The sequence below is a fragment of the Tupaia chinensis genome, unplaced genomic scaffold, assembly GCF_000334495.1.
Source record: "Tupaia chinensis unplaced genomic scaffold, TupChi_1.0 Scaffold149131_1, whole genome shotgun sequence".
NCBI lineage: Eukaryota > Metazoa > Chordata > Mammalia > Scandentia > Tupaiidae > Tupaia > Tupaia belangeri.
In genome coordinates, this window is record NW_006208977.1 from 1,281 (window position 1) to 16,252 (window position 14,972).

The 14,972-nt window shown below is 35.8% G+C and overlaps 1 protein-coding gene across 1 annotated transcript; it reads right to left on the minus strand.

The window, feature by feature from the left end:
* Window positions 1–1,588: 1,588 nt before the first annotated feature.
* On the minus strand, window positions 1,589–11,625 carry CUNH18orf54 (chromosome unknown C18orf54 homolog). Its single transcript, XM_014585158.2, has 8 exons — window positions 11,613–11,625; window positions 11,042–11,135; window positions 9,311–9,639; window positions 7,552–8,340; window positions 7,071–7,221; window positions 4,851–4,953; window positions 2,318–2,449; window positions 1,589–1,624 (listed from the first exon to the last, which is right to left on the minus strand). The coding sequence occupies exons 3-8, from the start codon at window positions 9,591–9,593 to the stop codon at window positions 1,589–1,591; spliced, it is 1,494 nt and encodes a 497-aa protein (XP_014440644.2). The 5' UTR covers window positions 9,594–9,639; window positions 11,042–11,135; window positions 11,613–11,625.
* Between the last annotated feature and the right edge of the window lie 3,347 nt (window positions 11,626–14,972).

Genomic DNA, 14,972 nt, shown 5'->3' on the forward strand with positions numbered 1-14,972 from the left:
AGAGCTATCACTAAGTACTTTATACAGTTTATCTCAATGTATCTTAACCTCATTTTATAGAAAAAAAAATGACAAAACAAATCAGGCATAGAAAAGGAAAATAAAAACTTCATGAGCTCACTTATACTGTATGTACAACCTAAAAAGTAGAACTTGCAAAAGCAGAGACTGGATTGGAGGTTACCAAGGGTTGGGAAAGAAAAGGAGAGGATGTTGCTCAAAGGATACAAAATTTGTTAGCAGGAGTAGGTTAAGAGGTCTACCATACAATGGGGTCAACAGATGGCATTAATAGTTACATCAGTGGACTCCTACATGGCCAACCATGATTCAAGTACCAGACCTGGTGGCTTGAAAATCATGCTGGGCATGTGTGTGTGCATGCCCAAGATCCCAGGAGGAGATTAGGGAGAAGGAATTGCGGTATGGCAATCCCCACTGGGAAGCAATTTCTCACTTTCCCTCTCACTCTCTCTGTCATATGTCTCTGGTGAGCACACATGCCCTAAAGCAAAAACCTTTTAAAAAAAAAAAAAAAAAGAAAAGAAAGATCTACCATACAACATGGTGACTGTAGTTAATAACCATGTACTATCATTTATACTTAAAAAACAATGAAGATTTTAAGTATTCTCACCCCCAAAAAAACGTATGTAATATAGGGGCCAGCAAGTGGCATGGTGGACTCAACATAGCCAACTGCGGTTCGAGTCCCAAAACTGGCAGCATACTTTCTCCCATTCTTCTTTTCTTTCTCTCTCTCTCTGTTAAATAAATTAAATTAAATAATTCTGTTTTCTAAAAAAGCATGTAACGTAATATACAAGTCAATTTGCTTGATTAGACATTCCACAACCTACACGTATTTCAAAACATCATACTGTACACCAAAAACCTATTTAAAATATATAAATTAAAACAAAAACTAAAGAGAGTAAGTGATCTGTACAAATATTTCATTTGTTAGTAGCAAAATCAGATTTGGAAAGCTATAAATTACACTTTTCAGCACTATACTTTTGTGAAGAAAATTCATCCCTATAGAATAGCAGTCCAAAATTTCAAATTCAAAGGAAATACGCAAACTTAAAAAACACAATAGTCCTCAGGGCCGGCAAGTGGCATGGTGGCTAAAGGCGCTGGACTCCCACATGGCCAACCATGGTTCAAGTCTCGAACCTGGTGGCCTGTTTTCTCACTTCCTCTCTCTCTCTGTCTCTCTCTGATCAAAACTGGAAAATAATAATGATAATAATAAATAAAGTTAAATAAAAATAAAATAATTCTTTAAAAAAAAAAAACAAAAAACACAATAGTCCTAAAATAAAACCACATAAATGTATTTAGAAGCGTCAATAAACACATGGCAACAAAATTAAATTTCAGATGACAAAGGTGAGTGAAGAAGTCTAATCTTGAAAAGGTTCTCTAGGCCTCCCCAAATACAACTACAAGAAGGTGGACCATGCTGATCAATTTGAAAGACATTAAACTAAGAACCTGGGTCAGCAAGTACCATGGACTTTTAGATGATGGATCTCACATGGCCAGCTTCACAGTTCAAATCCTTGACCACATGGCTTGAGAATCATGCTGGGCATATGTGCATTTGTGACCAAAAAACCTAAGAGGAGAGTGCAGAGAAAGGGGTTACAGTGTGGCCATCTTTGATAAGGTGTGATTTATTGTTTTCTCCCTCTCTATGGCAAGTAGAAACACCCTGTAGCAAAAACTTAAAAAAAAAAAGAAAGAAAAAAAAGAAAAACTCAGAATGTTTCACACTATAGTTACATCATCATCCATACATATCTAATAAGTTGGATTTTTTTCCCCCCCCTGTAGGGTACATGCACTCACCAAAGAGAGACAGAGAGGGAAAGTAAGAAATCACCCCCTGGGGGAATGGCCACACCACAATCCCTTCTCCTCCATTCTCTTATCAGAATTTTTTGGGCCGGCGTACACATTTGCTCAGCAAGTTTTTCAGTCCTACAAGTCCAGGACTCAAACCAAAGTCAACCATGTGGGATCCAGTACCATACTCACGATGCCACAAGCTTTAGATTTTTAACCACAAACTAAATATAACAGTATTTTCAGAGGTAAACAATAATTACAGAAATCTAATAATATAAAATGGTAAATAAATTACTTTCTAATAAAAAAGAATAATATAACTTTACAACATGTCGTGTGGCATGCTTACTAATACGATGTTAAAAGTAGGTCTAAGAAAGATGTAGAACTTTTTACAGAAATTTACAAATCACAATTTGTAAATCAGAGAGCTCAATTCATAAATCAAATTTGTGCTTACTTGCTTAATCTCTTCTTTGGGCTCTGTGGTTTTATTCTGACTGAAACTTTCTTGTACTGCTTGAAGATTAAATAACATTTGCTTCAGGGCTTCAACAGGACCATGATGTTTGCCTCCAGAAAGGGTACAACTCTAAGGTTAAAAAATGTGATAGCATAAAGTGGATCATCCAAATTTGGGGAAAAAAATCATTTTATTTTGTATTGTCCCCAATATGAAATTAACAACAACAAAAATCAAACAATGCATATCAATAAAGTGTTTTTTAAAAAATGAAAATTATAACTCATCACTTCCCCATATCCAGTCCCCAGATGAAGGTACTTAGAGACAACCATGATTACAGTTTGGTATATCCTTTCCTATTCTTACTTTTAAAAGTGAATAGTACATGGGACCAGCAGTTGGCGTAATGGCTATATAGCTGGATTCTCATGTAGTCGATTGTGGTTCAAGTCCCAGCCCTGATGGCTTAAACTCACACCAGGCGTGTGTGCATGCGTGCCCAAGATCCCGAGAGGAGAATGGAGGAGAAGGGATTGCAGCGTGGCCATCCCCCTGGGGGGTGATTTCTTGCTTTCTGTCTCTCTCTGTCCTTCTGGCGAGCACACACATCCTTATAGCAAAAACCTCTCAAAAAAAATGAATAGTACATATTTACTTTTATGATAAATTTATTAAGTACATTAAAAAAATCGAATATGTTTAGAACTGACAACAGACAAAAGGTAGAATTAGCTCAATAGTCCATTCCATTGACAAACAGATAAGTAAAATGTGGTACATACATAAAATAGAATATTAACTCTAAGCAAAATATTTTGACATACGTTACAAAATAGATATTGCTAAGTGAAATAAGCTAGCCACAATAAGACAGATACTTTATGATTCTTCTTATAAGATGCTCCTAAAATAGCAAATTCATAATGGCAGAAAATGAAATGCTACCTGCCCGGGGCTGGGAGGAAGAGGAGAATGAGGAGTCCATGTTTAATAGGTAGAGCTTCTATTTGGGAAGAAGAAAAAGTTCTAGAGATGGATGATGGAGATGGCTGCACACAATGTGAAGATACTTAATGTAACAGAACTATATGATTTAAATGGTAACTTTTATGCATTTTTTTATTACAACAAAATTAAAATTTTAAAAAGAAACAGGATTGGGGCCGGCAAGTGGCATGGTGGTTAAGGGTGCTGAACTCGCACATGGCTGACTGTTTTTCAAGTCTCAGACCTGGCAGCTTACTTTCTCACTTCTTCTCTATCACCCTGCTCCTCCCTGGTAAAATTTAAATAAATAAATAAATAAGCTTATAAAATAAAAAAAAAGAAACAGGATCCAGTATAAGAAACCAGTAGACTTATACTCTTATATCCTTGGAGATAGCACTATTTCTAATGATCTGCTTGCAGCCATTAATTTAGAATTTCTAGTTGCCTGATGCCAACAATAAGGGTTATAAAAATCAATTCCTAAAGTGTGTTATGATCAACTCTAATGAAACCTTCATGTACTTACACTATAGTCCTTTTATTTATTTTGGCTCCCCAACTGAAATGCAAGATACAAGAGGGCAGGAATTTTAACTCTTTAATTCACAACTAGGAACACAATTCCTATAAAGTGCTTAATACTCAAGTATTTGCCAAATATCTGATAATGAAGTTTTACTCACTCAGCATCTACTTAGTATCATATATAGCTCTAAGGTCAGACATATTCTGACAGTCTCTAGTGAATTTCACTGAGACAAAAGATATATTTTATTAAATGTTTTAGCTAATTTTCATTTTGTTTAACTCCTCAATCCCCCCAGATGTTAAGATCCCAAACGTATTATTTCAACATCTAACAACCATATTTACATTTTTAAGTCAAAATCTGTATCATTTATGTTCACATATCTACTCATCCTTTAATCAGAGCAACTTGTGAAGTGCACCGTGTGATTTTGTAAAAGTAATAATTTTCCTATTTCAAATTATTATTATTATCACTGTATCTTAGAAATACAACTCTCAATAGTCAACTGCTCTATGAGAAAATATAATTGACTCTTTAAGAATCTGCTTTGGAGGCCAACAGGTGACGTAGTGGTTAAAGGCACTGGACTACCACATGGTAGATCACTGTTCAAGTCCCAGTCCTGCATCTTGCTTGTTCTTGCTTTCTCTCTCTCTCTCTCTCTCTCTCTCTGTGTGTCTCTTTCTGGTCAAAATTGAAAAATAATGATAATAAATAAATAATTCTTTTTAAAAAAAATCTGCTTTGTATATTTTCCAGAGAAAAACACCAAAATGACAGTTTAGACTATCCAGAGCTCAATCCCAGTTCTGTCTAGTTTTGAATACTAAAATAAAGTTATCAACAATCCAGAAAGGAGTGCGAGCTTTCTGAATGTATTTTAAAGAAGAGAAAATTTGGGTCTTTTTTTGTTTTACAATATTTAAATAACTTGGAAATCAATACCCACATATTATTTAGACATAAATTTCCTTTAATAAGTTAAAAAGATTTAACTTCACTCACCTTATTATCATTATTTAAAAAGTCTTCAAGAACCCCGTTAGGGTTCTTGGCCCTTGAAGTTTGCTGAGGGCTACCATCAGAGTTGACAGGAACAGGGGATTTGCTAAACAGAATTAAAAGACATGAGATAGTAATTAAATCCCAATTTTTAAAAATGAGATAATATATAAAGATTTTCATTTCATTATAAGCAGTCACCAAGAAATAACCATAATGGATATGATTCATATTGATGCTGGATGGTAATTCCCTTATGTTCTCCCTAACCTGATACAAACTTCTATTCCCTGCTTCTCCTTTCATCATTTTTTTTTTTAAGAATTATTTCATTTTGGGACCAGCACATGGTGTAATGGTTACATCACTGGACTCCCACATAGTTGACCACAGTTTGAGTCCTGGACCTGGCAGCTTGAAATGCATGCCAGGTGCATATGCATGCATGTCCAAGATCCCGAGAGAAGAATGGGGAAGGAACTGAGACATGGCCATCCCCCTAGGGGGTGATTTCTTGCTTTCCATCTGTCTCTCCAGCAAATGCACGTGCCCTATAACAAAAATCTCTTCCCCCAAAAAATTTCTTATCCTAAAATAGCAACATCTCATATACTTATATATATGTATATTTTTTTTTTTTTTTTTTTTTTTTTTTTGGTACAGGGCACATATGCTTACCAGACAGAGAAAGAGAACGCAAGAAAGCAAGCTATGAGGTCCAGGACTCAAACCGCAGTCAGCCATGTGGGAATCTAGCACCTTAACCACCCATGCAGCCTACTGGTCCCATCTTTTCAAGTTTTAAGGAACTATTCAAAAAAAGATATCAGTCCTCTAACTATTCAATATGTTCTAGAAGTTCATTTGTTTGAAACGTAGTACATTTTTCCAATTAAACCTTGTTAGTTATCTAATGATAATCAAAAACTCTTGAGTTGCTAAGAACTTCTACTGGAATAACAGTTAGTGTTCTCCCACTTCAAGGCAACAAGTTAGACTTCCCCTCCAGAACTGGTATTAACAAAGAAAATATACTGTTGGGGAAAAAGATTAACTTAGAACTTAAAAGTCTTAAGTACAATTCCTAGTATTAACAATTATATGACCTTACATAATTTATCTGAACTTCAGTTTCTACATTTGTAATCCTACTTATCTCAGAAGTACTGCATAATTTAACTGAATTAATTCTCTATGTATGTGATACATTTAATAGATGCTATGAGACCTTGTACAAGTTACTTATCTAAATTTGAGAAAGGAAGAAACAATGCCTACATTAGGGTTGTTGTGAAGATTCATTTGATTAGAAAATGAGTATGTTGCACTTAGGGCAGTTTCTGATGTAGGATGGTTCTCTTAAAGTTGTAGTTGTCTACTTTCAAAAAAGGTATTCAACTGAGAATTTTTTAAAAATCAAAGATTTAAAACTGTCTATAACAGAATGAAAGATTACACAATTAAAGATAATAGATTATCAGAACCTAAGATATGCAGGTCTGATACCAAGAATGGATTTCTGAATGCAATTTTGATTAGTCTCAATTATATCACTAAGAATAAAAATGTTTCCATGTGGGGTCAGCAGATGGTACAGGTGGTTAAGGTGCTGGACTCCCAAATGACCAACCATGGTTCTAGTCCCAGACCTGGCAGCTTGCTTTCTCACTTTCCTTCTCTCTTGTAAAATTTTAAAATATTAATAATTAATAAAATTAAATTGTTAAAATAAAACCTTTCCCATTTAAACACCCAATTCTATCACTACATTCATATTTAATGTCTGTGTAAACATTTTCTAAATTATCCTGAGAAACTATGTCATAGAATGGGTAAACACACAAGTAAAACTATCAGAAGAACTACAAAATTTATACAATAGCCCATATAAGAAAATGTACCATCATTTTAGGATATTAAGACATATACTTTAATATTTTATCATTAAATAAAATGAACCATGTAACAAAAACAGAAATAATATAATGTACCTATTGTTATGAAAAAAGGTACCATCTTGTAGAAACAAATAAAAAGTGCTATTAAAGCAACACTGAAAGCTATGTTTTATAAAATTAGTTATTAACATTAATTATGTAATAATATGTATAATATACTAATTATATGTATAATAATAATATGCAAGTTATTAAAGAATAAACCAGATGGTCACATATTTTTCACTAAGGTAACTGAACAATTTTTCCACTATCACTTACTTACAAAGTAACAGGAATATTTTCCCATGATCTTTCTGCTTCCAGTTTATCTAATGAGCAGGGACTATCATCCTTTTTCATAGAGTTTGGTAATTCTTCAGTACACTCCTCTAGATTTCTCTTGGCCTTTAGGATAAGCAATTCAATTTTGTCACCTAATTTTGAAAGATTGTATTAGTTCCTTAAGAAAAAAAAAATGCAAAGCACAACAAAATATCACAAGGTCGACAAAAATTCAAACAATTTGGAATATATACACATTTATAACAGCAAATTATGTTAAGATGTGACATTCCAAGCAAAGAAAACAGGAGGGGAATAAAAAACATTTTCTAGTTTAAAAAAATGCTACATATTTGAAAATTAGTGTGTTCATTAAGAACTTATCAATATATCAAAAATAAAACATAAAAGCTAGATATTAAATCAAATTAATAGTACATCCTTTAGTTTAGAAAAACAGATTACTAAAAACAAAATATTACCACTGAATGGCTTTTTGGATTGTCCTGGGAGAAGTGGATTCTCACACTGACATTGGCTATGTTCAGAATCACATTTGTATTCATTAACTAATCTTTTATTATCACTCAAGGAATTTGGAAATTTTGAGGGTTCTAAAGAATACTCAAAACGATCTAATTTATTCACAAGCCGAGAAGTTCTTTGTGCCTGATAACTATGTCTAGGGGAACACTGATCTTCTTTAAATAGTTTATGAACCCTTTGACTACTTGCATCAGGTAGCAAGTCTTGATTGTGGAGCCAGACTGGGTATTTAAAATCAGGTATACTAGTAATCCCTGAAACATTAAGGTCAGATTTCTGGCTAGTGAGCCATCTTGGATAATTCTTTGCAAGACTGTGTTCTGAACTGTCCTTGAAAGATGATTTCTTAGGAAAAGATACAGATGATTCAGAAATGCATTTATTAGTCCTATTCATAAGTTTTGGGTTTTTTAGCCTACCACATTGATTTCCATTTATATTTGTGTATACAACAGGAATAACTAAGTTATCCTTGTCCATGTGTGTGGAAGGTTCGTGAAAATTTGGATTCTTTTCTGTGTTCAATGAACTCAGTCTTTCAAAGCATTTCTTGGTTTTTTTGTTCATTCGGTGACCAGGTCCAACATAAGTGAAAGAAAATGATCCATCTGCTGGGAGTTTTAGTAGATCATCAGTTGTTAGGCTAATAGAGTCTATATCATTCATAGTCTGTCTTCTAGAGGATACGGAGTTGGAGTGCTTTTTGTGATTAGAATTTTCAAAAGCTGAAAAACAACATAAGTTTATCTTCCTTTACCACATATAAAGACGTTATATAATATTTAAGAGTAGACGAGAATTAAAAATTTAACAATCATTTCTGCTGCTTTCCCCTTACACTCACTAAATTTAAAATATATAAGTTATAAAAATAGGATGTGCTTTTTAACATGTCTCAATGTTTTATTTATTTTCTACACATTTCTCTGCATCATGAATTTTCCCAAGTTCTTTAATTATTTTTCTTCATCTAGATACAATCACAGTAACACTGGTCACTCAATACTGGCTGCAGCATAAAGAAAAATATGCTATTAAACTAGGTGGAAAAACAAATTTCCTGATGACTATGTCTGCAATGGCAATAGTTACCACACAAAGAACAGCTCTTTTAATTCTCTTCTTGTGAAATATATTCCCCACATCCCTTTTAGAGTTGAATACAAACTTTTTTCATCCTCGGCCCATTCTCTAAGTACTCAGTAAAGTGCTAACTGGCTTATCAACAACTGCATTTCCAAACTTATCATCATGGAAGCCTTACCAAGGACAAACTCTCAGCATCTTGCAAATGTTACTGTTCCATTGAATACGGATCAGAAAGACTAAAACAGTCCTATCAACACAACTGAAATTTTGCAAATATATAAACTGAGAAAAGTTGGGATTTGTTTAAAGTCATTAAGTTGATTAATGAAAGCTAGAACCACCATAACAATTTTCTTTGCATTACACTGTACTAAAATCACTTAATGGTTTAGGATCAGCCATATGCTCTTATTAGTTACTTTCATCAGCTCCTCTGTAAGATTTCAAAGGATCTTAGCTGAAAATTCATGAGAACCAAATAATTACTTTTTTTTTTTTAACAAAAAAATCTAGATCTTAATACTTCACGCTTTACAAGGCTACAACAACACATCTCTCAAAAGTTTCAAGTCACTCTATACTAATAAATAAATAATAAATGCATACCATTGTGTGCTTTATAGATATAGTTGGAGAACTGTGGCATATTTGTAGAATCCTTGTCAATATTAATTTGTCCAGTGCTTGCACCAGGATATATTTGGCTTAGATCAAAATCATCAATATAGGCTTGTAGAGCCTGTGAAGCAGAACTATAGAGTTTATCTTTATACTGAAAAGAGCCATCGGAGTTAGAGGAATCTCTACCACTCAGGCTGCAGCTTGCTAGAAGAGAAGATATTGAAGATTCCCGAGAACAAATTCTATGTTTTGTGTTTGATTTTGCCATGATTTCTTCAAAACGAGTTATTTCTATTCATTTCCCTTAAAAACAACTGCAATACAAAAATTACAATGTTAAGGTGCTGACTAAAAGAAATAATGAGTACATTTAGATAAAATGACTAAATATGTAAATTTTTTGTAATTTTCTTTAAAGAATAATATCCATTTTCTATAATAGACATTCATTTTTAGGCATCATAGATTTTCTATTATCTTTATTATCATAAATCCCTTTATCAAAGGTTTATTAAATACTTACCTATGTGCCTGAAAGTATGTATACCAAAATTAACTGAGACTATACATGGAAAGTACCAAGAAAAGAGTACTCAGTTTTACAAAAGTTCTAAAAACTACTGATCAACAAGTCTTTTTTCATATGGTGATATATTCTATGACATCACAATACCTAACAATACTCTATACATAATTTTCAAACCATAAGCCTGCCACCTCATGCCACTCATAGTAGGTGTTCAATTTTTTTAAAGCCAACAAATGATGTAAGTAAGAAAGAACAATGGAGAATATTCACTTTCAATGTTGTAAACACCAATATGTAACTCTTGCTAGCTCTATCCCCAAAAATAGACTCAAAGGAAATGGAGTAATTTACAGTATTTAACTGTAAAAAAATAAAGTACAAATTTCAGTATAGAATGGACTAGCAATATGCCCTTTCCTAAAATAACACTGTTAATCACCTCCTGTTTTTAATTTTGGATAATGTCCTCACTATTTTCAATGCTTATATTAAACAGATTCAGCTCACCTCTCTTTTAAAGGAAGCTTAATTTGGAAGGCAACTTAATATATTTACCTTACTATTTTATTTTTCCATTTAAAACGGAGAATTTCTGTCAGGAAATAAGCAATAAGAGCATCTACATTTGGAAACTAAGAAATAAAAAACAAGGACTAATTCTATACATGATATAACATCCTTTTAAAATTAAACCAATGGATTTTCTACAGAAAATATGGACGGAGGTCTTCTTAAAGTTCATGAAAATGCATATTATGAGAAAAATGGCTTTCACTTTTTTTTTTCAACAATATAAATTCATAGTTTAATACAAATTTTCCATGAACTTTTTGGGGTCCCCTCACACATGGTATGATGCTAGTATATTTATTTTGGCTTTAATATATTTATTTTGGCTACCCACGCTGGGAGATATGCTTAAGTTATAACAACTTTCCAAGTAATACTAGTAACTGTCAAATTTAAAAGTACTGGCTTTCTAATGACAGAAGACAGAATAAAACAGTCATCCTGCCTGAGTCTTGCAGCATGGAATCACTCACCACAATGATTCCAACAATTACCAACACACCTCAACTTTTTATACATACTCCTTCTTTTAACCATTTCAGTCATAAGATATTTTGGATCCAATACAGGATATTTTGAATGTAAATAAAATATAAAGCCAATCCCACAGAGCTTACCATTTCCTCCACAAACGCTTCACTCCGAATCTCCGAAAGCAAATCCATCATGCCGAAGGACAGAGTTAAACTTACGGGAAGAAATCTCAGCTACCTTTGATTCAAAAACAGAATGTTCCGTGTTAAATAACCCCTGGGAACACTGCACAGGAAATTAAGAACCTTGGAAACAACAGCTCTGGGACGCCTAAGCTAGGAGAGGGAACATGCAGGAGGACGGAAATCGAAGGCCCTGGAAGGCTCCCGACCCCGGCGCGCGGGGTTCAAACTTCTCCGCCTCATCCAGGCGACGTCCCGCAGGGTTCGCCGACCCCGGTGGAGTCGCTGGCAGACACAGACACAGGTTTCAGTGGGTTACCTTTCATCCGCAACCATTTATTCAGCGGGCGCCCGGCGCCGCCCCACGCCCCCACGGCCCACGGCTGGGGCCCTCTGTCCCACCCCGGAGCCCCGGCGGTCTTCCTCCTCCCGCCCGCGTCCCCGCGCCTTCCCCTCGGGCCGTCTAAGGATGGACGCCGCATCCATCATGCCGAAGAACAGAGTTAAACTTATGGGAAGAAATCTCAGCTACCCACTAGGGCCCCAGAAGAGAGGAAAACGCATACTTCCCAACCCTCGGCCCAAAGCCCCGGCCGGTTAGCGGACTGGAGACGTGATGCCGCATGCCCAACCCCGCCCCGCCTCGGGCTCTGCGGACTCGCAGTTTCCACCGCCGTCACCGCCGAGCGCGACGCCTGCGCTCACTTTCAAACCGGCCCAACATGGCACGGGCCTGCTAAAACAAACTCTTGACAATTTGTACATTTTACAGAAGTGTAACAAAAGTTACAATCAATAATTCCACCACCCACTGTAAGCATTTTGATGTATTTCTTTCCAGTGTTCCTAACAGCACTGTTTATAACAGACAAAAAATGGAAACTACCCAAATGCCTGTCAACTAGTCAATGAAAGTAAAAAATATGGTGTCACTATGTAATGCAATATTATTCAGCAATAAAAGGGAATGAAGTGCTGATTCATATGTTAACGTGGATAAATCTTGAAAAGACTATGCAAAGCTATAGGAAAGTAATTGAGAATAAACAGTGCTATGTTAACAGCATCCAGTATTATGTAGCTGTAAAAAGAAAATGAGGAAGAGCTCAGTGAACTTATATGGATTAACAGAATAAGCAGGTAAGCAAAAAATTGCAAAACTAAGTGCAAAAGAGTATTTATAGTATGCCATCATTTTATGTAAGAAAGAAAGAAATGTGAGACTAAAAAAAAGGATCTGCCCATTTGTGCAAAAGAATGAAGTTTAACCAGAAAACTAAAAGATGAGCTACCTGGCAAGGAAATGGAGATTGGAAAAAGGGAGAGACAAGTTTGCTAATAGAGATGAGGTGGGAGTAATACTTTATTTTTTAGTGTACCCTTTGTATAGATAGTGTTGACACTTAGAACAGTGGTAATATTTTATGTATGCAAAATTTAAAGAAAATAGTTAAAACCTATCTTGGTGTATGTGTGTGTGTGGTGCAAAATCTAAATGGAATATAAAAGTAACAAGCTCGCTGTATTATGCATTAATAACATAACCAAGCATGAAAGGGTTGGGGAAATAAAGAACTAACATAAGTTTGCAAGACAGTGTTTGGTAAACCTAAAGACAAAAGCTAAAAACAAAAAGAACTGTACACACAAAAATCCTCTTGGTAAATCTTTTCTCTCAGGGATATGAGTTAATAATTCTGAAACACACACATATGCACAGAAGTAGCATACAAATATCAGACAAAATTGTAGGATTCATGGATGGACCGTCTGGGATCCAGTGCCTTAATCACCAGGCCACATGCTGGCCTGGATATTTGCTTTTCTAACTTTTGAGTTGTTTGAGGTCTTTATATATTCTAAATACTAGTGCCTTATCAGTTAGATGGTTCATGAATATGTTTTATCTGTTTGTGAGTTATTCTTTCACATTTTTGATGGTGTCTTTTGAAGCACAAATAATTTTTTATTTTTGTTTTGTTTTGATTTTTCTTCATCTTTTTTTTTTTTTTTAATTTGCCAGAAGGTGAATGCCCTTGCAGGAAAGAGAACAGGAAAGTGAGAAAGCAATCCCTATGGGGAATGGCAAAATCCCTTCTCCATTTTTTCCTCCTTTCAGGATGTTGGACACATACACACGTGTGTCAGATGTGTTTCTCAAGCTGCTGGGTTCAGGACTTAAACTGAGCAGTCAGCCATGTGGGATCTGGTTGCCTTAACCACCACGCCACAAACTGACACAAAACACAAAACTTTTATTTTTTCTAAGAATTATTTAATTTATTTTAATTTGACCAGAAAGAGATAGATAGATAGATAGGGAGAGAGGGAAGGAAAGTGAGAAGGCAAGCTGCCAGATCCAGGATTCGAACCATAGTCAGCCATGTGAGAGTCTAGCATCCTTAATCACTACGCCATCTGCCGGCCCCAAGTTTTTAATTTTTTTAAAAAATTGCCAGAAGTCATGTGCACTCACCAGAGGGAGAGGGAGAGGGAGAGGAGGGAGAGGGAGAGGGAGAGGGAGAGGGAGAGGGAGAGGTGGAGAAAGCACTCCTCAGTAGAATGTAGTCATGCAGAAATCCCTTCTCCTCCATTTCTCCATCCTTTCAGGAATTGGGGCACTCAGGCACTGTCCCGACCCGGGGGTACAGCGAACAGGTTTCCTGAGTAAAGGAGTGAGAGCCGGGATAAGCAGCATAATGTTACAGCACGGAGACGACACCGTGTCTTCAGTGTCGTCTGTTTATTGTGGGCAGCAAGGTTCAGCACGGAGACAACGCAAGGTTACAACTCTTCAGGGTCGCGTTGTCTATTGTGAGCAGCATGGAGACGGAGACGATGCAGTGTCACAACTCTCCAGGCTCGTCCGGAGACATGCAGTGCTGCAACTCTTCAGGGTTGCGTCGTCTATTGTGAGCAGCACAGAGATGACACAGTGTCACAACTCTTCAGGCTCATCCAGAGACGATGTAGTGTTACAACTCTTCAGGGTCTTTAGGGTCATCTGGAGACTGTGCGGTGTTTCCGCTCTTCAGGCTCTCCTGTTTGTCGTCTGGCTACTGTGGGCCAGGCATCCTGGTTATATACACACTGGTGGGTTGTAAACGGTGGGTCGTGATTGGTTGTAAACGGTTTTATGATTGGTTGCTTTTGTACCAGTCATGAGGTGCTGGATATGCAAATTTGAGGGATTCTAGTGGCCAATCAGAGCAAGGTTTTGAAGGTCAGGTTTTTTGAAGGGAACCAATCATGGCAATTGTTTGCTCTCTGAGAAACCTCGGCAGACTTGCTGGTGCACAGCCTCCCACAGGGCACATGTGGCCTGCATATTTTCAGGCCTTCTGGACTGGGATTTGAACTGCAGTCAGCCACGTGGGGATCTAGTTCCCTTAACCACTAGGCTACAGAAATGGCCCCCAAATTTTTTTAAAAATTTTTAAAGAATTATTTAAGTTTATTTATTTATTCATTTTTAATTTGACCAGAGACACACACAGAGAGAGAGAGAGAGAGAGAGAGAGAACAAGCCACCAGGTCCAGGACTTGAACCGTGGTTGGCCATGTGGGAGTGTCCAGTGCCTTAACCACCATGCCACCTGCTAGTCCCAAATTCTTAAAATTTTAATGAAATCCAATTGAACTATTTTTTTCTTTGTCACTTGTGCTTTTTGGTTTTATATCTATAAAAACCAATGCCCACTCCAAGATCATGAATATTTAGTCCTATATTTTATCTAAGAGTTTATAGTTTTTAGCTCTTATATATTTAGGTCTCTAGTCCATTTGTGTTCATTCCTTTTTTTAAAAAAAATTTTACATTTTTATTTAAGCAATTACTTTACATATCAAAAAATTTTTGCAGATACTCCGTAGTTCTTTTTTTTTTTTTTTT